Source organism: Armigeres subalbatus, chromosome 2, assembly GCF_024139115.2.
Source record: "Armigeres subalbatus isolate Guangzhou_Male chromosome 2, GZ_Asu_2, whole genome shotgun sequence".
NCBI lineage: Eukaryota > Metazoa > Arthropoda > Insecta > Diptera > Culicidae > Armigeres > Armigeres subalbatus.
In genome coordinates, this window is record NC_085140.1 from 358677975 (window position 1) to 358702176 (window position 24202).

Consider the following 24202-nt stretch of genomic DNA (forward strand, 5'->3'; position numbering starts at 1 on the left):
TGATTCCCTGTTTCCTCCTGGAAGTGAATCAAATCAACACCGTATTCTTCCGACGTTCTTTGTTGTCTGCTGAGTGCTGGTAATTTTGTTGAAAATAATTAGTACCCCGGCTCGGTGAGAAGGGTGAAAAAATATTCTTCTAATCAAGGGATATAAGTAGATTTTGTCGGTATAGTGTTTCCGTACAAAATCCAAGATCGTAGCCGGAAATTTGCATCAAGAGCACACTCGGTGCCGCCCATTGCCTTACAAAATTAGAACGCAAATTCTCACGCATCCAAACTAAAAAGCTTAAGCTCGGCTATAAATAGCCCATTATTCCACATTCGACGGTCGGAAAAGTGCGGAGAAAATATCGTCACATCTGAGAAGGAATTTTCATTCCGGTTAGGATTTCAGTAATTTTTTTTTCATTTCTGTGGGAATTTTGGTGAGATTCACAGAAACGAAGAAAACTGACCACAAACAATGATGACGACAGCCAGCGAGGATCCTCCTTTCGTCGGAGATTGGCACCGTGAGAAACGATTAGGAAGTGGCGGCTTTGGGTTCGTTACGCTTTGGAAGAATCACAAGACTAATGAGATGGTTGGTAGGTAGAAAATTATAATAAAATCATATAATCCGTTTAAATCTTGTTTGGTGAAAAGCAGAATACAGAATATGATATCATAGTTGTTGATGTCGAAATGTCGTATCTATCAATCAGTGGGAATATGTAGCTTTTAGACTTCTATGAGTGTTATAAAAATCAAACATTTAAACATTTGAGTTCAGCGTAAAACACAAGGAAGGGAGAAAGGGATCGGAGTTTGTTCCCAGGCCCTATATTGAAATAGAATATGAATTAAGTTTAATGTATCATTGTCCAATCAAAACCTCTTAATAATATGCTGATGTAGTTTATCAACTAACAACTTCTCTTACAACAGTATTATTGACATGCAAAGATTTCATCCAGTATTGAATAATGGAGCTAGGGTGGTTGATCCATGCCTAACGAATGAGCCAAATGTTTCACTGTTTTTAATTATTGCTTCACAACTATTTCAGCTATCAAAAAGTGTCACATATTGCTTGATAAAAGCGAGATGACTGATAAGAACTGCGAGCGGTGGTGCAATGAAGTTGCTTTGATGACGAAGAAGGTGCACAATGAGAACATCGTTCGCACGGTGTCGGTACAGCCGGAAACGTTTCTACAGGAACTGGTCAAGCATTCGGCGAACAAATTACCTATCCTGTGTATGGAGTATTGTGAGGGAGGTGATCTGAGAAGAGTACTCAATCGCGTTCAGAGCTGCAGCGGGTTAAGGGAACAGGAAGTCCGAGAAATTTTACGTTCATTGAGAAACGCAATATCTTATTTGCACAATCTAAGAATCACTCATCGGGACATAAAACCGGAGAACATTGTGCTGAAACAGATGGGCGATAGGGTTTTGTACAAACTAACTGATCTCGGCTATGCAAAAGCATTGGATAAGCAGAGTTTGAATGCCAGTTTGGTTGGTACGGTTGAGTACATTGCTCCGGATTTGATCTACTGCGATCGATACAATTGCTCAGTAGATTACTGGTCTATGGGAATTATTGGCTTTGAGATTATTTGTGGTATACGTCCATTTATTCCGCATTCAATCGTCGCGAAATGGATGATGCACGTTCAGCAAAAGAAATCGACCCATATAGCAATCACTGAAGATAACAGAGAGAACTACACTTATCACAGTGAAATTTTTCCGGAAAATCACATTTCCAATGTATTAAAAACCTACCTTGAAAAATGGTTAACCCTTGCTTTGGAGTGGAATCCAAAACAGCGAGGACATGTCTTCCAGATTGATAACAAGGAGGTCACAGAACAGCAGCTTAAGTCTACCACAGAACCACTCAACGGGCAACCAGTTCAAGTGCTGAAAATTTTCTCAATGCTGGACACCATTCTGTGTAAGAAAATTCTTACCATTTTTTGTTTGTACAATTGTCGTTTTCTGAGTGTTGAAGTAGACGAATCAACCGATATGGAATCACTTATATCTACGGTCGGCACTGAAACCGGTATCCCGCGTGAAGCTATCGAGTTCGTTCTTCCACTAGAGCAGAAGCTAGAACGTATAACGCCTACTACCAAACCGATTGATCTTTATCTGGATGGGCACTCTGACAAGCCGATGCTATTTGTAATCAAACAAGGTACCGTCATCCAGGCAGACCTCAAACCGCAAATACCAAAGAGTGTGACCGACGTGTTCCAGAACATCAAGGTGAAATTGAAGCCACATATGTTGAGGCAGTTTGTATCTAATGCTTGGTATTTTGTCACGAACGAGCAACGGGTCTACGTTGCAGCTTTGGATGGAATAAAGAACTATGGCTTAATGTTGAACGAGGAGATTGTCAAGTGCAAGGATGACGTGATCAAAATGAACAAAGTGTCGTATGCCATCAGTGGAGGATTGGAATACCACAAATTATCGTTGTCTCATGCCAAAGAGAGGGCGATGATTGGTCAGGTAACTATTATTCCATTAGGACAATTATTTTGAACTTTTTACTTATCACATCATATGACTATAAAGCCTTCAGTCAGCCTTGCGAGCAAAGGTGTAGGATTTCCAATCTGGTGATTGCAATTTAGATTCTTGATCCGGTTGCCACAGAAAGAAACATATTCATGCACTGGTAGGCGTAGAAAAGCCTTCACTATGGAAATACAAGTCGAACTGTTGACGAAGTCAATAAGCAGGCCAAGTATCGGCGGGAATGTAGGGCTATTGAATGAGGCAAAAGGGAAAATAATCTATAAAGTATTTAATTTTTACTTCTATTTTAACGGAAATATCGTAGGATTTTTTTTTCAAACAAATGATGAGGCCAACACTTACCTTTCGAAACTGTAGTCGAGTCTTAAACAGTATGGTTAATGGTTGTATGTCATTCTAATGTTCTCTTTCATGAGACTAGTTATGAAAAAGAATGGAGAGTATATATTTTTTATCTCTTAACTTTAAGACTTGATATAAAATCTGCCTTAAATCAGATGATCAGCTATCACCATCATAACTCACATTGATAAAGAGAAAAAAAAAATTACAAGAAATTTTGTCCATTTTTGGGATCCCGGTAAATCGTAAGGAAGCGGAATTCCGGTAATCGGATACATATCAGTTGAAAACTACACACATGCGTGATTTGGATTGTAGTTTGCAAAAAAAAAATATAATCAATATTTTTTTATTCAATCGAAATTCTCACCCGATATTATTTCGTTTCAGGTACCGCCAGGCACCGTGCAGAAATGTTTTGCCATACTAGAAGACCGTTGCACCCGAATGGATGCTACTATTAAAAAAATGACGGAGGTTGCCGACAAAATCACCACTCGCTACGAATCGGTTCTGAAGCGTAGTCGCGAAGCAGTAGCCAATCAACTTTTGCGAGCATACGATCAACAAGACCATTATAATTTGAAAAGTCTCGACAATCGGTACGAGATTGCTCGGGTTCAGATCCTTGAGAAGAACACTCATGAAAAATCCCACATCGATATGCTGCAATCGGTGTACGAATGTCTGAAGAAGCGGGACATCTTGCTGAGGGATTACGGTTTTAAAGAGCTGCAGCAGTAAGTTTCGAATTATTTTTTAATTTAAGGTGACTGATCATTTTTATCAATAGGCAACTGATTGATATACGTCGCGAGATGCAGGAGATCAAAAAAGCACTGGAGAAGGCTCAAGAACATGTGGAAAAATTCAAAAAAGACTTGGCCAAAATGATACTGGACCATAACAACAGCGTCTGGACTCTACTGAATGAGGGTTCGTCAAACAATGTTGCAAATCCATCAGTAATAACATGCAACGGAGGTGCGTCAATCATTCCCGATATAGAGCGGATAATGGACTCTACTAGTGGAATGCTAAACGGCGATTTGCCGGGTGCTCCAAAGTTCCACCTTGGAGGAACGGTTTCATCATTAAGTACTCTTGGCAACGAGTCAATCAGCAAGAGTTTGCTCTGTTTTGGTGAGGGACCGGATGTACAATCTTTAATAAGTGCCAATCATTCGCTAATTATAACGTAAGAACACATTCTATTCGTACGTCCGCAATATTGAATGACATTTTCTTCCAGGACTGACGATCTCATCAACGATGGGTTTGATTGGACAAATTGAAGGCGAAATAGACGACTGCATAATAAAAGCAACTCGCAATCACTAAGTCAATTCATGTGGTGCATCAAAAAGGATCAAAATCTTGTGATCAGGAATGAAGCAATCATCATCATTTTAAATAGATACATGCACACAAATTTCATAATAGTTTGTTTCGTTCTAAAGTTTAATGTTTATGACTATATTTACAAGAAAAGTAAAATAAATTTAGACAGATTTACGTGTTAAAATAGCCTGTTATTGTTCATCCTTTCCCCAAGTGCTCAAGTACTTCATAAGATCCGTCAGTCCATCGAATTCCGTCCTGCTTCTGGGTGGATCGTTTTTCTGTACCCTTGGAAAAATGTTGCCTACAGACTCCCTGAATTCTTTCATCTGAAATAAACATCAATTGATATTCAAAGAGCTGTGAACATAACTGAAAACTATACATTGCTAGCCCCTGTGAGTTTCCAGATGCCATAGCAAATGGCTCCGGTGCCAAGGAAAGCATATAACGTCCCCCAACCAAGGGCTCGCATCGCTAAACTTGCACCGGTTTCCTGCATGGCGATACTGCCTTGGACACCCCGCTCAAAAAACTGCGGATCGGATTTCTTAGCGGTCAATATGGTTTTGCTAAATCCAGCCACGACCGAGATGCCAGCAACTCCAGCGAGAAAGGCCGATGCTGCAAAAAGGAGTTAAATAGTACGAGAAACACGAAATACCTAACCAATGTATTGAGAACTCACCTCGGTAACGGAATTTCCTTTCCTCGTCGGTTAGTTCTCTACGGTATAATCCTGGTTTTGAATCTTGTGGTCGTTCCATGCTTGCTGTCTGGTTAGTATCCATTTCACAGATTTCACGATATAATCTTTATATAACGTGAAACAAAACAAAGTCTCCGTTTGTTCTAAGTTATGTACTGCCCTATTTACTATTTGTCAACATGGAGAAAATGTTACAAGAGGTTACACACGTTATCATGAAGCTTCTGTGACTGCTCGCCATTGGATATTTGGCGCTACAATCGTTTCGTAGTAAAACATCTCCCAGTAAAGGAAGTTTGGCCTAACTTAAGCCGAAAGTTCGACGGACGTGTTATTTGGGCTTATTCAACGAGTTGAGTGACGTGAGGTGAGTCGATTTTAGCAATTCTCACGTGAGGTGACCATGTTATTCAAATGGGGCTATACGACTCTTCTCACGTCATTCAAGGAATCTCACGTCACTCTACTCGTAGATTAAGCCCAATAGGAGGTCGTCAGTTGCATTCTAGCAAAAATTCCGCTTGAGGCCGTTTCAAAACATTTTAACAACAGCCACTACACCTGATGATATAATTGCAATGCTTCCATTATCAGGCGACAGGTGGTGTTGCTGCGTGTTTGCATCAATGTAATATTGCATATACACCAGTGACATCTGCTGTTCGATATCGTAAGTTTTTAATGTTCCTTCCGCACACTCGAGGTGGAGAACAGTCTTGAAGAAATTGAAAGTAAACAGCTAGAATTTAGTATGGAGGTACAATAAAATCTCTTTTATTGCTTATAACTGTTAAACAAGTCGTGAGTACAAAAAATCTAAAAATTATTTGCTGCTTTTCGACCTAGCTTTCATATTGATCCGATGCGTAGTTGATGAGAAAAGATGATTTGTCCATACAAGGAAATTCATTTTACTTTAAATGTTGTGGCGCCATCTCGTTCAAACAGCACCTTTGTCTTTGCCTGCGATTTGCAAATAAAATAATAGCATAGGCGAATTCGAGAAGGATTCAGTGGTAGAGTGCGCTTCGAGAGTTTAGGAGAAAAGTCGTCAGAAGCGATTATTTACAGTCAAAATCAAATTTTCTACATTAAATTTAGAGCACTTTTTGGTATATTGTCACATGTTTTCCACTGGCAATGGTTTCTTACAGCTTCAAAATGAACAGTAAAAAGTTATCACAACATGGCGAGTGCAGCTTCAACGTCTGTTCTCTGTGCTCGTACTTCATTCCTTATCACTGCTTTCTTTTAAAACACCCCCATTTTCCATAAATTTGCGAAATACCTGTTTTCTATAGGCGAATTTGAGTAAAGCTCATCGATCATTTCGACATCTGGTGGTCGTCACAAGAACCACGAAAAAGTGTCGTTGGTCAAAAAAGTGCACTGGCAGCATACGGAGGAGTACGATTTTCGCGTTGTCTGGTTAATTCAACCATTTATGAAAGCTGAAATAGTCCAAATTGGAAGAAAATTTTGTTTTCTTTGAGATGAGCTTCCATCCGGTGGGCGCTTGCATATGATTTTTCCGATTAAATAGTACATCTCTTGCAGTGCCTCCACCGCACTATCTTGGTTATGAACTCCCGGATTTTTAATTCGCGTCTTATTTGGCTGGGATTCGTCTTCAACAGCTGCTTAAAGACTGTAAGAAGCCATTGCCAGTGGAAAACATGTGACAATATACCAAAAAGTGAAGTAAATTTCATGGAGAAAATTTAATTTTGAATTTAAATAATCGCTTCTGACGACTTTTCTCCGAAACTCTCGCAGCGCACTCTACCACTGGATCCTTCTCGAATTTGCCTATACATTTTATCGATTTGCAACTATACCATTTTTCCATGAGCTCATAGTGAAAATTGTGAAAATCTCAAAACATAGAGTAGCAGGCACAGAGAACAGACATGGAGACTCATACAAAATTTTGTTGAAAACGTGTGCAAAGCTCCGCAGCGCCGCCAACGCAGACTGCCCGACATAAAAACTGTTAAATTCCTCAGGCGCAGCAGACACGGTTCGCTTCAGATCGACCGGACAATATCTTTCCCGGAATCGCGTGATTGCAGAAGAAAGAATAGCCAAACCAACAAATAGTTTTCACAACGGACTCTCTATATTTACGGACTAGTACGGACTGAATGTAAACATAAACAAATACATTACAAATATATATCATCACTTATGATTTGTCAGTTTCAATTACACACGTTTAACGCTACTCACATTCAATAAAGTTTACACTACTGCGTCATTGTCACTGTCACTACCTTATTTCAACACTCCTCCTTAGTGAAGCCACCACTCTTATGTATTATCTGTGCCTCTCATTTTTCTACTCCTCCTATCTCGGAGCTAATCAAATTCTATTGTTTTAGGTAGTACAAACCTCCTTCTTTTTCCCCACAGCAATCACGTTACTACCATCCATGATCCGACAATCATCAGGTCCAAAAACTACACTATAGCCTTCGTCAGTCATCCGGCTAACCGACAACACACATCCGGATAACCCAGGGACATACAGCAACTCCTTCAGCTTGATTTCGACGAATTCTCCTCTCATTCCACGACCTACAATTCTCCCACGACCATTAGCCGTTGCCATAACTGTTTTTCCGTCTGCTAACAGTATATTCTCTTTCCCCAGTGTTCTGCTCATCAGACTTTCTGCTGAATTCGTCATATGCTCCGTACAACCTGTATCGATGACCCATCTTTCCTTGCGAACTATTTTCCTTTCAGTTGTTGTCGTGAAACACACTCCACGGCTGCTACTTCCGCTACCTGAATTCTGGTACACTGCAGAGTTCATCGTCACGCCATTGCCTCGCTCTTTTGCTCCACCTTCTTTGTTCCTATGCAAAACAGGGCAATACCACTGGATATGACCTTCCTGATTACAATGGTAACATATTCTCAATTTCCTCCGGTCAGCTATCCGCACAGAAGATTTCATAGCCTTTTCGCTTTCATCCACCCGACTTTCATCCTTCCTTCGCCATTCATCCAGTAGTTTGCCTTTGACGTAGTCCAACTTCAAGTCTTCTTCGGGGCGACCTTCTAAAGCAGTAACAAGCGGGTTGTACGATTCCGGAAGGCTGGACAACAGAATCGCAACAACCAGATGCTCCTTCAACGCCTCTCCCATTCTAGCCAAGCGATGCACTAACTCCGAAGCCTCCACCAAATGATTAGACATGTTTCCACTCTCATTCAGGCGCATTGAGCAAAGTTTCCGCAAAACATGAATTTTGTTAGACAAAGATCCACGCTCGTGATAACTTTTAAGTTTATCCCACATTTCCTTGGCAGTAGCAGTATCCATGATGTGACTCAACTAGCTGTCCTCCAACGACAATCCAATGATTGCTCGGGCTTTCTCGTCTTTTCTCGTCCATGCTGATGTAATATCAGTCGATTCCGGCTTAGAGTCTTTCACAGTCGTCCATAAATCATCCTTCATTAACATTAGCTCCATCCGAAATCTCCATGTTGCCCAGTTGGAATCAATTAACCGATCAAAAGTAACCTTTGCTTCCGTCATTATTAATCTTTTGAGATTCAATCTATCGTCAAACAAAAAACACTTTCTGGACCACTGTGACCACAATTAAACTCCTCAGTTTAAGTCTGTCTACAGTTCAGTTCAACATACTCAATACATTCTCATCGGTGTCCAATATACACACAACAAACACAAAGTAACGGTGACAAAGCTTCTACACAACAATGGCGAAAAATCACTCTTCCTCGAACAAAGTTCATCAATCCTTTCCACTATCCGTAGAGTAGAGTGAGGCAAGAGTACGCACTTAGTTTTCATTCGATCATATGGCCCCTATGAAGCAAGCTTCTGCATATCAAATCAGTGTCGATGATTCATATACTCTTCCTTCATGTTACCCAGTGGAAAAAATATTGAAATTATTCAGATTCGTTTTAGTAGAACCCTTATTGCAAGACAAGTGAAAAACGCACTCTTACCCCACCGGTGGGGTAAAAGTGCGCATCGGGTGGGGTAAGAGTACGCATTTATCCAATCATGTGCTTTAAGTATATATTAACTCAAGTAAGAGTTAATAACATTTAATTGATGTTTAATGAGCATATATTAGGGAATGTTTAAAGATTACGTAACTCTTAAAAAGGGAGGGAGGTCCTAAAAATGTGCACTTTCATTCGAAAAACCATTGTTTTTTATATATACAAAAACTACAGAGTTAAAAATATATATCAGGTTTCGCGTGGCGTATACAAAGGCATTTTCCTTAAAGAAAGTCCACCAATCACGTAACGTAAAATTTGGCTATTTCATCACCCCTCCCCCCCTATCTTACACTATTTGTATGAATCCTTTAAAAATTATATGGATGGTCACACATCTCACAACACCTCCCAGCTAAACGTTGCGTAATTTATAAATGTTTCTTTTGATTAAATGAAATTATCATTTCGATGAAATTGTGTTTTCGTACTATGTTTAGGTGAACAACAAGTCTTAATACAATTTCATTATTTCGCTTCAGTGCACTGCAGTGCTTTGTTCGCTAAGTCCTTTCTAACACCAAATTACTTCAACTTATCCTAAAAACTTGTGATAATTTCAAATTCTGTCCCTTTTTTCTTAGTTGTGGATCTTTACGCTTTGGAAGAAGTCTTATTTCAGCCGGAGATACGGGTTTGACATCATAACTTAAAGATTCATATGCGTACTCTTGCCCCACCGGTTCCTGCGTACTTTTACCCCACAGTCCCAAAAATTATTTAAGTAATGGTTTTGACTTCTTGGAAAACCAATCGGATTGGTGTTCTGTACCATAAAGTACTCTATACAATAGGTTATCGAAATGGTATAATGTTCACCTGATTGAACGTATATATGGTAATGAAATATTAGTTGCGGAAATCCAATTATTTTTAGAAAAATGACCAAAAAGTTATCTAACTCCATATCTCCCTTGTTGTTTATTCAATTCGTTTACAATTACACATGATAATAGTTGGCCAGAATACCTGTCAAACTGATGCAGTGCTGCTAGTTTATCTTTTTTTATTACTTCAAAAAATCGAAAACGTACTCTTACCCCACGCGCACTCTTGCCCCACTCTACTCTACTGTCCTTTTTCGTCAAATAGTTGGCCAATTAATGCATCATCAGGATAAACTTTCTTCAATTCCTTTCTCCCACCGGGAGATAACAACAACAATAACAAATAAACACTAACTTCGACCGTTCACAATGAACAATATCGCACGAACAAAAATGTCTTTTCGAACAGACACTTTTTCTGTTAGCTTTCTCTGCATAATCTGGGCACATAACCTGTTAAATTCCTCAGGCGCAGCAGACACGGTTCGCTTCAGATCGACCGGACAATATAAATATTTCCCGGAATCGCGTGATTGCAGAAGAAAAAATAGCCAAACCAACAAATAGTTTTCACAACGGACTCTCTTTATTTACGGACTAGTACGAACTGAATGTAAACATAAACAAATACATTACAAATATATTGTCGGCGTAGCACCAAGTTAGAATTCGGAAGTCAGGACTTCCGAACCGAACTTTTTTCCGAAGTTTTATTTATCAAACTAATTGATGCGTTCCCAACAAACATTCACTAGTTGAACTAACATCAGTGTGATGATTTAATTCAGCGCTGTGTTGAATTATGTCTGTACTATTTCTTATCACAACTTCTGTTCAAGCTTTGTTCACACAATTTTGGCGAAGTTATACAACTATAACATCTCATCTAACTGATTCGTTAATCCTTTAATAAGCATTTTACTAAGCCTCAATTCAGCTACATGTGAATTCTTCGAAAATAATAACGCATAGAAGGTAACATCAGTAAGATCTCCAATGAACGTATTTTGAAGCAATTGCTATTTTCATATAATCATTTTAAAATTTTCCTAAATCGGGTCTCGAACTGCTGTCATTTGATCATCCGCCGGTAACGTTGTCATCCGCGCCATCCTTGATTTGTTAGATATGGCTCACTCAATGCATAACATAAATAACCTTATGGCTGAATATGAATCATAATTGGACTTTTATTCAATAAGTCGATCTGTCAAACTACAGTTTGTTAATAACTGTACAAGATTTTTATTTCAACCATTGTTCAGCCAGTCATAACCATCGCACACTAGGAAAAACACGTAAAAATAATGTCGATAAACGATAAAATAAAATCCGTCCCCAATGCTATTTATGAATTTATGAAAATAAAATCAATGTATATTCGGCCTTCCTCAGAATCTTTTGATAATCGGTTGATTTCGCCGCAATAAAGATCAACATCCATGCGATAATATTGGGATTCCACACATCAAAGATTCAATAATTTCCCGATGTTATTCAACGGCGTTATGTCCGGCTTTTAGTAAATTTCGTTAGTTAGTAAAAAATTAGTTCAGCATGAATGCATGATTTTTTTTATTGCTCCAGCAGTTTTGTTCGTTATAATCTCCGACACTTTAATAAATCACGAAAATAAAAAGCATGTCTTGAAAATAAATCTTTATTTTTCTATAAATCAAATTTCCCAAATCTAGAATCCAGATTTTCTCTCAAACTGAAAAAGCATGTTTTTTTCCACTGTGCGATAGATCAGATAAATGTGAAATCCAATGGTTAAGAAGGACAAAGGTTAAGAAGGATGTATAATGCCTGCTTATTAACTTACTATTCAAACTCAATTCGACCACCCTTTCAGAGCATCACATCATAGTCGAACAGAGAACTTTAAAAATCATTAGTTCAGTACATTGTTAAACTTCCCCAATGTGCTGAAATGTGATAAAACGAAAACGTAAGTTCGACTTCAAATAAAGGTAGTAAACAAATAAATTGGCCATGTCGAATATTAGTTAGATTAAATGCTGAAATGAAATCTGTCTAGCAAATTATTCAGCATCCATTTTATTCAGCTATGAAGATCACTAATAAACAATAATTCAACCTAGATGCTTATTTGTAGCTTGTCGTTGTTTGTTGGGTTGTTTAGCGCATCTTTAGGCGAATCCAGCGCACTACTTCCGAAGTTGGGAAAGTTGCATGTATCTGGAGAAAAATCCAACTTCGGTATAAAAAGCGGAATAAATTTATTCCGGATACACAATATATCATCACTTAAGAGCGGAGCAGAATGGATACGTTTGCGTGCATTTTGACAGTTTTCCCATGGCGAAACTGTCAAAACGCACGCAAACGTATCCATTCTGCTCAGCTCTTTATGATTTGCAGTGGTGGAAATACTCGCTTCACGAGTAAGAAAAGAGTGTAATTGGGCCTACCAAAAATGCCATACTCGCGCGAACCTACTGTCTGCATTTTCTGGCGCTTGCTTTGTTCGCGAGTACGGGCGTAGCAAAAACAAAAAGCCGGGCTGTATTTTGTTCGGGAGTAAAAACACGATCGCGAGTTTTTGTGATTACTTCGAATACAATGGATAGATTTGACTTGACATAAACACAATAACAATAAACAATTGTGTTCTTGCTCGAACATCAGTGAGAAATAAGTTCCGAGGTTGTTTTATGACTTTTAGCAAAATAACCGGAATGACTCGCGAAGCTTCACGAACATTTTTCGGGGTTCGTTTTTTTGTTTTCTCTGCGAGTAGTAGGTAGGCAAGAAAAAGGCAAAACAAATGTTCGCGAGTCTTTTGCATTGCCTACTTCTTGTTTTGTGAGTAAGGTTCACAGATTTCCACCACTGATGATTTGTCAGTTTCAATTACACACACGTTTAACGCTACTCACATTCAATAAAGTTTACACTACTGCACTGAAATCAAATTACCTTTACATTATATGTGCGGGAACCATATAGAATGGAATCGACCGCTTTAGACTTGATTGTATATGCAGCTCTTGAATTTTATTCGTCAACAATAATATTTAATTACCAAGCATATATATTGTGAAGGTGAAGTTGTTTATAATTTATTAGGCAGCACAATAGATTTTATGTGCAACGACCGATAGTTGATAACTATCAATCATCGCACAAAAAATTCAAAGGCATAGAAAAGACCTAAATTCAGTTCAAAACAAAATGGTTGACTAGCGAAGATTCCAGCAAAGATTCATCGGGAGACAAAATGATGTAGGATGATTTCATATTTTATTCAACAGAATATATTTCTATGATATTTAAACATTTTTTTTCAGTAGTGCTCGGATACGACATTCAAGGACGAGAGGTTAAAAGTTAAAACGCGAAATAGAATGAGCAAGCGTCATCAGAACAGCTAATTCACGAACAATTCGCACTCGCTTCGTATGCGGATCATTTTCAGGAGTTTCGTGAAGTGTGGAAAAAAGCAACATCGTGAAATCTTTGTGCCAGATTTTCTCCTTCTATAAACTTTTGCCCCAAAAATATGACATAATTGGGGGGAATGGCACAAGCCTTCTCAAAGCCGAAAAGCCTGGAAAGGAAGATAAAACCCGCATAAGATAGAGTAAAGGATCATTCAGCAGCACCGCCCACTCCCGATCACAACGTTCATCTCTCGAGCGCATTACAATCAAATTACTTGTTTTTCTTTTAAACTATGGTTTTGTTTCAATTGAAATACTGCCGAGTTTCCAACGTTGCGAACGGGAATAGTGGTGCCGTCCAAATGGTCTCTCCCTATGTCATCTGTTTGGGGGCATTTTCGGCCTAGAAAAGCCAGTGACATTCTCCTCGGACGGAGAGAACCAAGTGCCGCTTGGAGAAAACACATCATCAAAGATTTTGCGACGTCGTCACATCTTATGTAGTTGAAAATAATGGCCAGAACACCTGATGAAGTCAGCTAGGTTCCAAATGGTTGCTGCCAAAAATCTCCGGAGACCGCACATCGGAAACATGTATTTAGAGCATAGAAAATTAACAATCAATAATATCATGCTGATTAGAAATTAAATGTAAATAAATTTCTCGTAGTTTGAGTTTTTATAATATTGTATGCTTATTATTATCAAATGAAACGAAACAGAAATTCAATATTTATGCTTAAAAGGAAGTCACATAAATAATATTTACAGTCACACATAAACTATATTGGACTGGCCAATGAAATAACATTTGATCGGCATTTATTTTATCTATGCGTTGCACATAAAATTTATGGGTGAACAAAATTTCAAGTTTTATGTGCACGATTAATAAAAATTATTTGCAAAGCTTGATTGCAAAAATATATGTGCATTGCACATAAAATTTAGATGCAAATTCAGCTTAGTGTGCGTCATTGTCGTCTTTACCAGGGGGCTGTCACTACCTTATTTCAACAAAAACTCAATCTCAAACAAAGTGATGCTGCTACCCAAGCAACCAGAAGTTCGGATAAGAAGGGCTATTTTGGCTTAATCAGCTCTCATTTTAAGTAATTTTTTGTACACTACAAAAATTCCACACATTTTTATTGGCAAAAATCCATTAATTTAATTCATGATTCTAATTAGTGCACACATAACCACTCTCCACGCGAAGTGCAAATATAATCTATAATCAAATAAAATGTATTTGTGGTCTCTAATATGCAGTTATTGAATTTATGTGTGGGTACAAATTGAATATATTTGGGTCGCCAAATTGCAAAAATTTATGTTTGCGACAAATATATTCAATATAAAGATTTTTTTCGGTGTATGTAACGGAACTTTAAGTGAACTTTAAAGTTCCGTTAAGGATGCTTGGAACTTGATGTGAACCATAGTGAACCAATTAGTTCCGTTAAGAGTAAATTTAAGTAAAATCTGAACTTCTGGTTGCTTGGGTATCTAGTGGTGAATTGGAATGAACACTAGCGCTGAAAAGTAAAATACGGCTAATTTTTACCTGTGTGCTGATAATGTTCAGCACACTAGCACCGCACAACGGGGGTAAAACGACATACTTCAAAATGACCAGTACAAAGTAGCCGCCCAATATTAGGCCACAGCGATTGATTTCGATGCGTGTTGTACAGTCGAGAGTTTTGAGCGCTAGCATACTGCAACGAGGTAGTGGTCGGATTCAATATTCGCACTGTGGAAAGCGCGAACGTTCGTGATGTCGGAGTAAAATGTACCGACAATTAGAACGTGGTTGATTTGGCTTCCCGTTTCTTCGTTAGATGATTTTGATCATGTGGCCCTTGTGGATATTCTTGCGGGGGAAGAAAGTGCTTCGAACTACTATTCCGCGGGAGGATGCAAACTTTATTCATCGTTGGCCGTTGTCGTTCGATACGGTATGCAGACCGTTCTGTCCGATGACCGGAATATACATTTCCTCCCTGCCTACTTGAGCGTTCATGTCGCCGATGATTATTTTGACGTCCCGCAGTGGGCATCCATCGTATGACTGCTCATGTTACGCATATAACGCTTCTTTCTCGTCGTCGGGCTTCTCTTCGTGTGGGCAGTGCACGTTGATGATGCTGTTGTTGAAGAAACAACCTTTCATCCTCAGCTTGCACATCCTTGCATTGCTGCTGCCCAATCACGCGTTTACGCATCTTTCCCAGCACTATGAAGCCGGTTCCAACGAGCCAACGAGCTGGCTGAGCCACAGCTTTGGTAGAAGGTAACCGCTCGATGCCCGCTTTTCCACACTTTCTGTCCTGTTCAGCAACAATCCTGCAGCGCCACGACGTCGAAGTTGCCAAACCTAGTGACGCGACGAACAGTTCCATGTTTCAAATTTCCAATCGTGAACCTTTATTCGTCGCCTGGGTCTTTGCCGATTACATCGAGTCTTATTATCTCTTAGTTCGTATAATTTGTGGTTTTACAAGCGGCTTATTGGGCCTGCGGCCTGCGCGAACCTCCTGTCTCGTCGCAGAGCCGTCGTGTCAGGTTTGTTTAGTGTCCTAACTAACACCAGGACTTGGGCTTGTGCGCTTTGAGCAGCACAAGGTCGCTTTGGCGAAGCCTGCTTGCGGATATATGCAGCTTTTTATTGAAGTTTAACAGAGCTGTACCCCATCAAGTATCAATATATTTGAGTCCCCAAATTGCAAAAAAGAATATGTTTGTGTCAAATAAATTCAATTTTCTCAGTGTATTCTAGAGTTGCCATTGGTTTGACCTTACGAAAAACTCCATAAAAATCAAGAAATCTGGTGGTTTTGGAAACATTGTGGAAATTAACCGATTCAATACGGATGGGTCATATATGACCCAAGACGAAAATCAGCTGTCAAAAATCAGTTTTAAGAGATAGAGCCTTGCTTTCTTCAGCAAAAATGTTAAAAATTAACTGTTCCATCCAGGAAAAATATTGCCCAGGTCAGGTTATGGTCACTAGGATGATCTAGAGCATACAAACTATCCTTGAGTTCTAATTTTGATGTTCTAAGAAATCAACACCATTTTTTACCACATTCTGATTAAATAATTGAAATTGAAATACTTTATGATAATATCCGCGCCTGTCCAGCGGTATAACAGATCTTTTCCAATATCTACGATACTCCAAACTGTCTTTGAGCTCAGATCCCAATTTTCAAATCGATCAACACGAAGATCTTTGAGGTCCCCACTATTTCTATGAGTGGAAATACCTCCATGGGACTTCGATACACCATTATAGACACATTACAGAACTCGTTGAACATCCACGACACTCCAAACTGTCCACGAGTACAGATCTCAATACTCAAATCGATCAACATGAAGATCTACGTCATCCCATCTATTTTTATGAGTTGGAATAGCTCCACGAGACTTCGTTACACCATTAGATATAGACACATTATAGAATTCGTTGAACATGTACGGCAATCCAAATTGTCCTTGAGTTCAATTCGTTATATTCAAATCGATCAACAAGAAGATGTACGATGGTCTAGCATGAATTTACCGCCAAAAAATTGTATGGTGAAGGACATCTAGGGAAGAGCGATATAGTACGTCATACGGAACAATTACCATTTTCAACACCCCTCTCCCCTTCGCTACTTCGCCACTTCTTGTAATGAACCTCTAGTTTTTTTTTAATTATTTGTCACGCTGCCCAGACCCCCCGTCACAATAAGGATGTGACGCACTTTGTGAATAACACCCTTACACAAATTTCATCAATAATGAGAGCATTTCTCGAAAAAAAAAACAATGACCTGTTACCTGTTAGTCTACTAAATATTTTTTCGATGAAGAAGAACACATTAATAAAGTTAAAAAAAAGATGAAGTAGATGATTATTGAGAAACTTAACTATTGATTCCTTTTGGTACACTGCTTTCAAAAAGTTTACTCCTAGTGTGCTGCATGTTTGCAGCAGTGCACCAGAGCTTAACGCGTCAATTTGAAAGTTTTACTGAAGCGCTTTCTGTTGACGATCTCGCAGAATCACATCAAATGGTTGCAGAGGAACTGAGAGAGAGATTTTTTTTAGCAACATGTTTTAGCTATTACATTTGATTCATTTTGGGATAAGCATGCGTTTGAAATGAAATTTTGTGATATTATACATACGCAAATTACTTTACTCTTACATATAAATGTTAGTCTTAGTAACATCCACTTCCGTGCAATTTTGAAACCAATTATATTGTCGATTGAATGTGTTGCGAGCTTTATTCAGTTCTTGGTACGCAATCCTCATTTATTGGTAAGACTGCCATTTCTTGATACCCCTTGGTGGTTTCAATACGTATAGAAATGGTAAACATATCGTATAAAATATATAATATGTATAATAAGTATGAAACAAGTAAGTATGAGAGTACCAACGCCTTCAGGGTGTAACTTACTCTAACTCTGATCGATTATGGAGTTGCAATAATTCACATGTATAGCCCAGCCGGTCATCAAGAGACGCCGTGGTACCCGTAGACCAAGCTTTATTTTATAACACTATTGACGATAAAAGGAACGAAGAAATTGTGGATGCGATGTTTGTGATCACAATAATACGTTTTTTTTTCGTACGTGCGTATTGTTCACGTAATGATGTCCATTTGAGCAATTCCAACTAACAAGATTTTTATATAATGGTGTAATGATGTTCTATGATGGTTCTCCAACTAACAAACAAGCTTCAAAATCTATGAATCACTCTGTGGGTCTTTTAGATCTCCGATATCTGAACTCATGTATGGCGCCGTAAATATTCCGGGAATGTTATGATTTGTATATACTGGTATATTGATGTCCCATGGGGTTTCTACAACTGACACAGGATCCTATGATTCACTCTGTTGGCCTTGTAGACCTCCAATATCCGAACTCAAAAATCGTTTGGAGTACCCTAGATATTCTTGGAATATTTCAATTTCCATATACTGGTGTAATGATGTCTCATGGGGTTTTTACAACCAACACATAAGCTGAGTTGCCTTCGAATCACTCTGGTGGTCTTGTAGACCCCCAAGATCTGAATTCAAAAATGATTTGGAGTACCGTAGATACTCAGGGAATATTGTATTTTGTATATAATGGTGTAATGATGTTTCTTGGGGCTTCTCCAACTAACACACAAGCTCGGAAATCAATGAATCACTCTGTTGGTCTTGAAGACCTCCAGTATCTGAACTCAACAATGATTAGGATTACCCCAGGAACTCTGGGAATGCTGTGATTTGCATATTCTGGTGTAATGATGGGCAGCAGGGACTATATTCAAGAGCTTGACGATCCCTCCCCAGGCCATCTGCGAGTTGTGGTGTCTGCTTTTCGACAGTGGGCTCTGTTAAACTTATATTAAAAGCTGCGTGTATCTGCAAGCAGGCTCTGCTAAAGCGACCGTGTGCCGCTCACAGCACACAAGCCCAAGTTCTGGTGTTAGGTGGGACGCTAAACAGACCTAACACGACGGCTCTCCGATGAGACAGGAGGTTTGCGCAGGTACAATAAGCCGCCTTTAAAAACAACCATTACGAACGACATAGGAGATAATACGACTCGATACAATCGGCAACGACCTAGGCGACGAATAAAGGATCACGATTGGAAGCTTGGAACATGGAACTGCAAGTCGCTAGGCTTCGCAGGTTGCGACAGGATAATCTACGATGAATTACATCCCCGCAACTTCGATGTCGTAGCGCTGCAGGAAATCTGCTGGACAGGACAGAAAGTGTGGAAAAGCGGGCATCGAGCGGCTACCTTCTACCAAAGCTGTGGCACCACCAACGAGCTGGGAACCGGCTTCATAGTGCTGGGAAAGATGCGCCAACGCGTGATTGGGTGGCAGCTAATCAACGCAAGGATGTGCAAGCTGAGGATAAAAGGCCGTTTCTTCAACTATAGCATCATCAACGTGCACTGCCCACACGAAGGGAGATCCGACGACGAGAAAGAAGCGTTCTATGCGCAGCTGGAGCAAACATACGATGGATGCCAACTGCGGGACGTCAAAATCGTCATCGGTGACATGAACGCTCAGGTAGGACCGGATAGTCTGCATACCGTATCGAACGACAACGGCCAACGATGCATAAACTTTGCAGCCTCCCGCGGAATGGTAGTCCGAAGCACTTTCTTCCCCCGCAAGAATATCCACAAGGCCACATGGAAATCACCTAATCAAGTAACGGAAAACCAAATCGACCACGTTCTAATCGACGGTAAATCCTTCTCCGACATCACGAACGTACGCACTTACCGCAGTGCGAATATTGAATCCGACCACTACCACGTCGCAGTATGTCTGCGCTCAAAACTCTTGACGGTGATCAACACGCGTCGGAGTCGTCCGCCGCGGCTTAACATTGGGCGGCTACAAGACGATAGACTAGCCCAAGAATACGCGCAGCAGCTGGAAGTGGCACTCCCAACGGAAGAGCAGCTAGGCGCAGCATCTCTTGAAGATGGCTGGAGAGATATTCGATCCGCCATTGGAAGCACCGCAACCGCTGCACTAGGCACGGTGGCTCCGGATCAGAGAAACGACTGGTATGACGGCGAATGTGAGCAGTTAGTTGAGGAGAAGAATGCAGCATGGGTGAGATTGCTGCAACACCGCACGAGGGCGAACGAGGCACGATACAAACGGGCGCGTAACAGACAAAACTCGATTTTCCGGAGGAAAAAGCGCCAGCAGGAAGATCGAGACCGTGAAGAGACGAAGGAACTGTACCGCGCTAATAACGCACGAAAGTTCTATGAGAAGTTGAACCGTTCACGTAAGGGCCACGTGCCACAGCCCGATATGCGTAAGGACATAAACGGGAACCTTCTTACGAACGAGCGTGAGGTGATCCAAAGGTGGCAGCAGCACTACGAAGAGCACCTGAATGGCGATATGGCAGACAACGGTGGCGGTATGGTAATGAACCTAGGAGCACGCGCGCAGGACATGCGACTTCCGGCTCCGAATCTCCAGGAAATCCAGGAGGAGATCGGCCGGCTGAAAAACAACAAAGCCTCTGGAGTTGACCAACTACCAGGAAAGCTGTTTAAACACGGTGGTGAAGCACTGGCTAGAGCGCTGCACTGGGTGATTACCAAGGTTTGGGAGGATGAGGTTCTGCCGCAGGAGTGGATGGAAGGTGTCGTGTGTCCCATCTACAAAAAGGGCGATAAGCTGGATTGTAGCAACTACCGCGCAATCACATTGCTGAACGCCGCCTACAAGGTACTCTCCCAAATTTTATGCCGTCGACTACCACCAATTGCAAGAGAGTTCGTGGGGCAGTACCAGGCGGGATTTATGGGTGAACGCTCTACCACAGACCAGGTGTTCGCCATACGTCAGGTATTGCAGAAATGCCGCGAATACAACGTGCCCACACATCATCTATTTATCGACTTTAAAGTCGCATATGATACAATCGATCGGGACCAGCTATGGCAGCTAATGTACGAAAACGGATTTCCGGATAAACTGATACGGTTGATCAAGGCGACGATGGATCGGGTGATGTGCGTAGTTCGAGTTTCAGGGGCATTCTCGAGTCCCTTCGAAACCCGTAGAGGGTTACGGCAAAGTGATGGTCTTTCGTGTCTGCTATTCAACATCGCTTTGTAGGGAGTAATACGAAGGGCAGGGATTGACACGAGTGGTACGATTTTCACGAAGTCCGTCCAGTTATTTGGTTTCGCCGACGACATTGATATCATGGCACGTAACTTTGAGAGGATGGAGGAAGCCTACATCAGACTGAAAAGCGAAGCTAAACGGATTGGACTAGTCATCAGCACGTCGAAGACGAAGTACATGATAGGAAGAGGCTCAAGAGAGGTCAATGTGAGCCACCCACCACGAGTTTCTATCGGTGGTGACGAAATCGAGGTGGTTGAAGAATTCGTGTACTTGGGCTCACTGGTGACCGCCGATAACGATACTAGCAGAGAAATTCGGAGGCGCATAGTGGCTGGAAATCGTACGTACTTTGGACTCCGCAAGACGCTCCGATCGAAGAGAGTTCGCCGCCGTACCAAACTGACAATCTACAAAACGCTTATAAGACCGGTAGTTCTTCTACGGACACGAGACCTGGACGATGTTCGTGGAGGACCAACGCGCACTGGGAGTTTTCGAAAGGAAAGTGTTGCGTACCATCTATGGTGGGGTGCAGATGGCGGACGGTACGTGGAGGAGGCGAATGAACCACGAGTTGCATCAGCTGTTGGGAGAACCATCCATCGTTCACACCGTGAAAATCGGAAGACTGCGGTGGGCCAGGCACGTAGCCAGAATGTCGGACAGTAATCCGGTGAAAATGGTTCTCTACAACGATCCGACAGGAACAAGTAGGCGAGGTGCACAGCGGGCAAGGTGGATCGATCAGGTGGAGGACGACTTGCGGACCCTCCGCAGACTGCGTGGTTGGCGAAGTGCAGCCATGAACCGAGCTGAATGGAGATGTCTTTTATGTGCAGCACAGGCCACTCCGGCCTTAGTCTGATGATAAATAAATAATGTCCCAAGGGGTTGCTCCAACTAACGTACAACCTCAGGACCCTATAAATCACTCTGTTGGTGTTGTAGAACTTCAAGATCTGAGCTCAAGATTTGGAGTACCGTAGCTATTCTATGAATGTGGATGTTTTTATTTATTGACATAATCACGTCCCATGGAGTTTTTACAACTAACACACAAGCTCAGGAACCTATCAATCACTCTGTTGGTCTTGTAGGCCTCCAAGATCTGAACTCAAGAATTGTTTGGAGTACCGTTTATGTTTTGGTAACACTGCGATTTGATAAAAAAAATAGTTTAATTATGTCTCAAGTAGCAACGCCAACTTCAAATTAGGATTGAGGCCCCGTAAAACGCTTGGTTGTTTATGTAGATCATCAAGATTTGAACTCAAGGAAGGTTTGGAAGCCCTAGAAGATCTCAAAAAAAAAATTACCCCATATTTCTACTTTTTCATGGTTTGCATACGTTTTTGAAGCAGAATGTCCAAAATTTATGTTGATGTACGACGAAAAAAAATACGTATTGAATCGGTTAAGGAAGACCGAGAAATCGATAAAATCCATCAGCCCAAAAAGCGACTTCAGTGTACTAGCATAAACATTCATTTGTGAAAGCTATTGTCATTCAGCTAAGCATAGCTTAACCCATAAAAAATCCTCCCGACTTTCCCCCAGACTAAATCGGTTCTCGTCGGTACGATCGACCGATGATGTTCCCGACGAATTTATAGATTGTTTCACCGAGCCTTATGGGATTTTTACAGGGGAGCCATACGACGCGACGCCAAACGAAATCGGTAGACTAATATCTACTAAATCGAATGAATAATAGGTCAATTTCGTTTTTAATAATGTGTGATGAAACCAGACGAAATAGAGTGATTGTTCGACTTATTAAATTTTATTATTGAGCAAACCAGACCAAATCTGTAGATTGATCGGTGTGGAAAATAATAAAATCAGACGAAATAGGGTGATTTATCGAAATATTAAATTTCATCATGGATTGAATCAAATTTAGTCTATAGATTGATCGGTTCGCAAAATAATGAAATCAGACGAAGTAGGGTGTTTAATCGGTTTATTTATTTTCATCATTTAGCAAATTAGACTAAATCTGTAAATTAATCGGTGTTGATAATCATGGAATCCGACGAAATATGGGGTTTAATCTGTATATCGAATCGGGTGGCACGTCTGATCATTCTAGGAATACCGTAGACACTTTGTAATCGTGCGGGGATGTCTCGAGCTTCATGATTCTGTAAGAAATAGTAGTAATTGTGAAGTAATCTGAGGGTATTTGCTCCATTCAATCATATCACGGAAAATCTTAGAACACCAAATCTGCTAACGAAGTAACTACAGTTTGACTCTGAATCCTGGATTAAAGCTCCAAACGCAATACAACGGAACGGCGACGGAAACGGAAAATTTGACAGAAAATATATGGGCTAACTGTCGAATTTTCCGTTTCCGTCGCCGTTCCGTTGCATTGTGTTTGGGGCTTGAGTTATGCCTCGGAACGCAGACCTTATTCCAATGTTCTTAGTTTCAATTTTTGCCAAGCTATTCGTTGTTTAGTGAAAAATGAGAATTGAGAGATTGTATTAAAACATATTCACTTCCTCTGGGAATCAGTCATTCTAACAAATGTTAAAATCTATCAAAAGTGATCACTTACCTTTATTAACCGCTTACTACAAGATAACCATTCTCCGGGATGTTCCGGAATATGTCACAACCGAAAAATCTTACAATTAAGATCTTGTTTAACTTAATTAAATAGCAAATACTACACTTTGCTTTACTCTATGTTTATAAACACAGGGACCCGATTTCGTCTGTTCAATAATCAGACGATCAAAATAAGCAATAAATACACAATCAATCGATTATTTCACCGATGAAATAGGCACCGATTGCTCGCGACTTAATCATACAATAAATCTGGCGACGAAAATATGTGGCCTACGACAATCGACGTCGTCGGTGTAAAAATAGGTCGATTTGGTAGGCACCCGATTTCATCGGGTGATCGTGAAAACTCGGAGCTGTCAAATTTTTTATGGGTAGCTTAGGCAAACTGTACATTGTTTGTGCTGTACATATCAATGGTTGCTACTCCGTGATTGATCAGAACTGGTGCAAATTGCACTACGATCCAAGTGAATAGTGGTTGGGATTTACCATCTACTCTCGAAGTGCACGTTTCAGCAGCTCGAAAATGTTGATCTATAACGGCGCCGGCCAAGTCCTTACAGTCAGTTGGGAAAGGGAGGGAATGTTAGTGTGTGGTTGTGGGGAAGGAAAGGGAAGGAAGTTGTGTTAGTTGGGTGGGTTAATTAGTAACATAGATCGGGATTCACCATGTAAAGTGATGTGACCTATGCAACTTC

At 40.5% G+C, this 24202-nt stretch overlaps 2 protein-coding genes and 1 long non-coding RNA gene across 4 annotated transcripts; 1 reads left to right on the forward strand and 2 right to left on the reverse strand.

Annotated features, from left to right (window-relative positions):
* Positions 1-22: 22 nt before the first annotated feature.
* On the forward strand, positions 23-4415 carry LOC134212977 (inhibitor of nuclear factor kappa-B kinase subunit beta). Of its 2 annotated transcripts, XM_062691390.1 has the most exons (6): positions 46-123; positions 444-592; positions 1054-2516; positions 3279-3628; positions 3682-4086; positions 4141-4415. In XM_062691390.1, exons 2-6 carry the CDS (start codon positions 469-471, stop codon positions 4181-4183), a joined length of 2385 nt encoding a protein of 794 aa, XP_062547374.1. In that variant the 5' UTR covers positions 46-123; positions 444-468; the 3' UTR covers positions 4184-4415. The 2 variants fall into 2 exon arrangements, with proteins under 2 accessions (XP_062547373.1, XP_062547374.1); XM_062691389.1 differs by having other exon boundaries at positions 23-592.
* Positions 4321-5105, reverse strand: LOC134212978 (transmembrane protein 242). Its single transcript, XM_062691391.1, has 3 exons — positions 4918-5105; positions 4615-4853; positions 4321-4558 (listed from the first exon to the last, which is right to left on the reverse strand). The coding sequence occupies exons 1-3, from the start codon at positions 5018-5020 to the stop codon at positions 4421-4423; spliced, it is 480 nt and encodes a 159-aa protein (XP_062547375.1). The 5' UTR covers positions 5021-5105; the 3' UTR covers positions 4321-4420.
* Positions 5106-22867: 17762 nt separating this feature from the next.
* Positions 22868-23870, reverse strand: LOC134217137 (uncharacterized). Its single transcript, XR_009980923.1, has 2 exons — positions 23488-23870; positions 22868-23065 (listed from the first exon to the last, which is right to left on the reverse strand). It is a non-coding gene; the product is annotated as an uncharacterized LOC134217137 (long non-coding RNA).
* Between the last annotated feature and the right edge of the window lie 332 nt (positions 23871-24202).

What these genes read in the sequence shown, in the direction of transcription:
- LOC134212977 (XM_062691389.1), top strand. Translation starts at nt 469, where the DNA reads ATGATGACGACAGCCAGCGAGGATCCTCCTTTCGTCGGAGATTGGCAC. An exon ending in AGAGGGCGATGATTGGTCAG is followed by an intron (nt 2,517 to 3,278) that starts GTAACTATTATT and finishes ATTTCGTTTCAG; the next exon opens with GTACCGCCAGGCACCGTGCA. An exon ending in GGTTTTAAAGAGCTGCAGCA is followed by an intron (nt 3,629 to 3,681) that starts GTAAGTTTCGAA and finishes TTTTATCAATAG; the next exon opens with GCAACTGATTGATATACGTC.
- LOC134212978 (XM_062691391.1), bottom strand. Translation starts at nt 5,020, where the DNA reads ATGGATACTAACCAGACAGCAAGCATGGAACGACCACAAGATTCAAAA. An exon ending in AAGGAAATTCCGTTACCGAG is followed by an intron (nt 4,854 to 4,917) that starts GTGAGTTCTCAA and finishes TCCTTTTTGCAG; the next exon opens with CATCGGCCTTTCTCGCTGGA. An exon ending in AACTCACAGGGGCTAGCAAT is followed by an intron (nt 4,559 to 4,614) that starts GTATAGTTTTCA and finishes TGTTTATTTCAG; the next exon opens with ATGAAAGAATTCAGGGAGTC.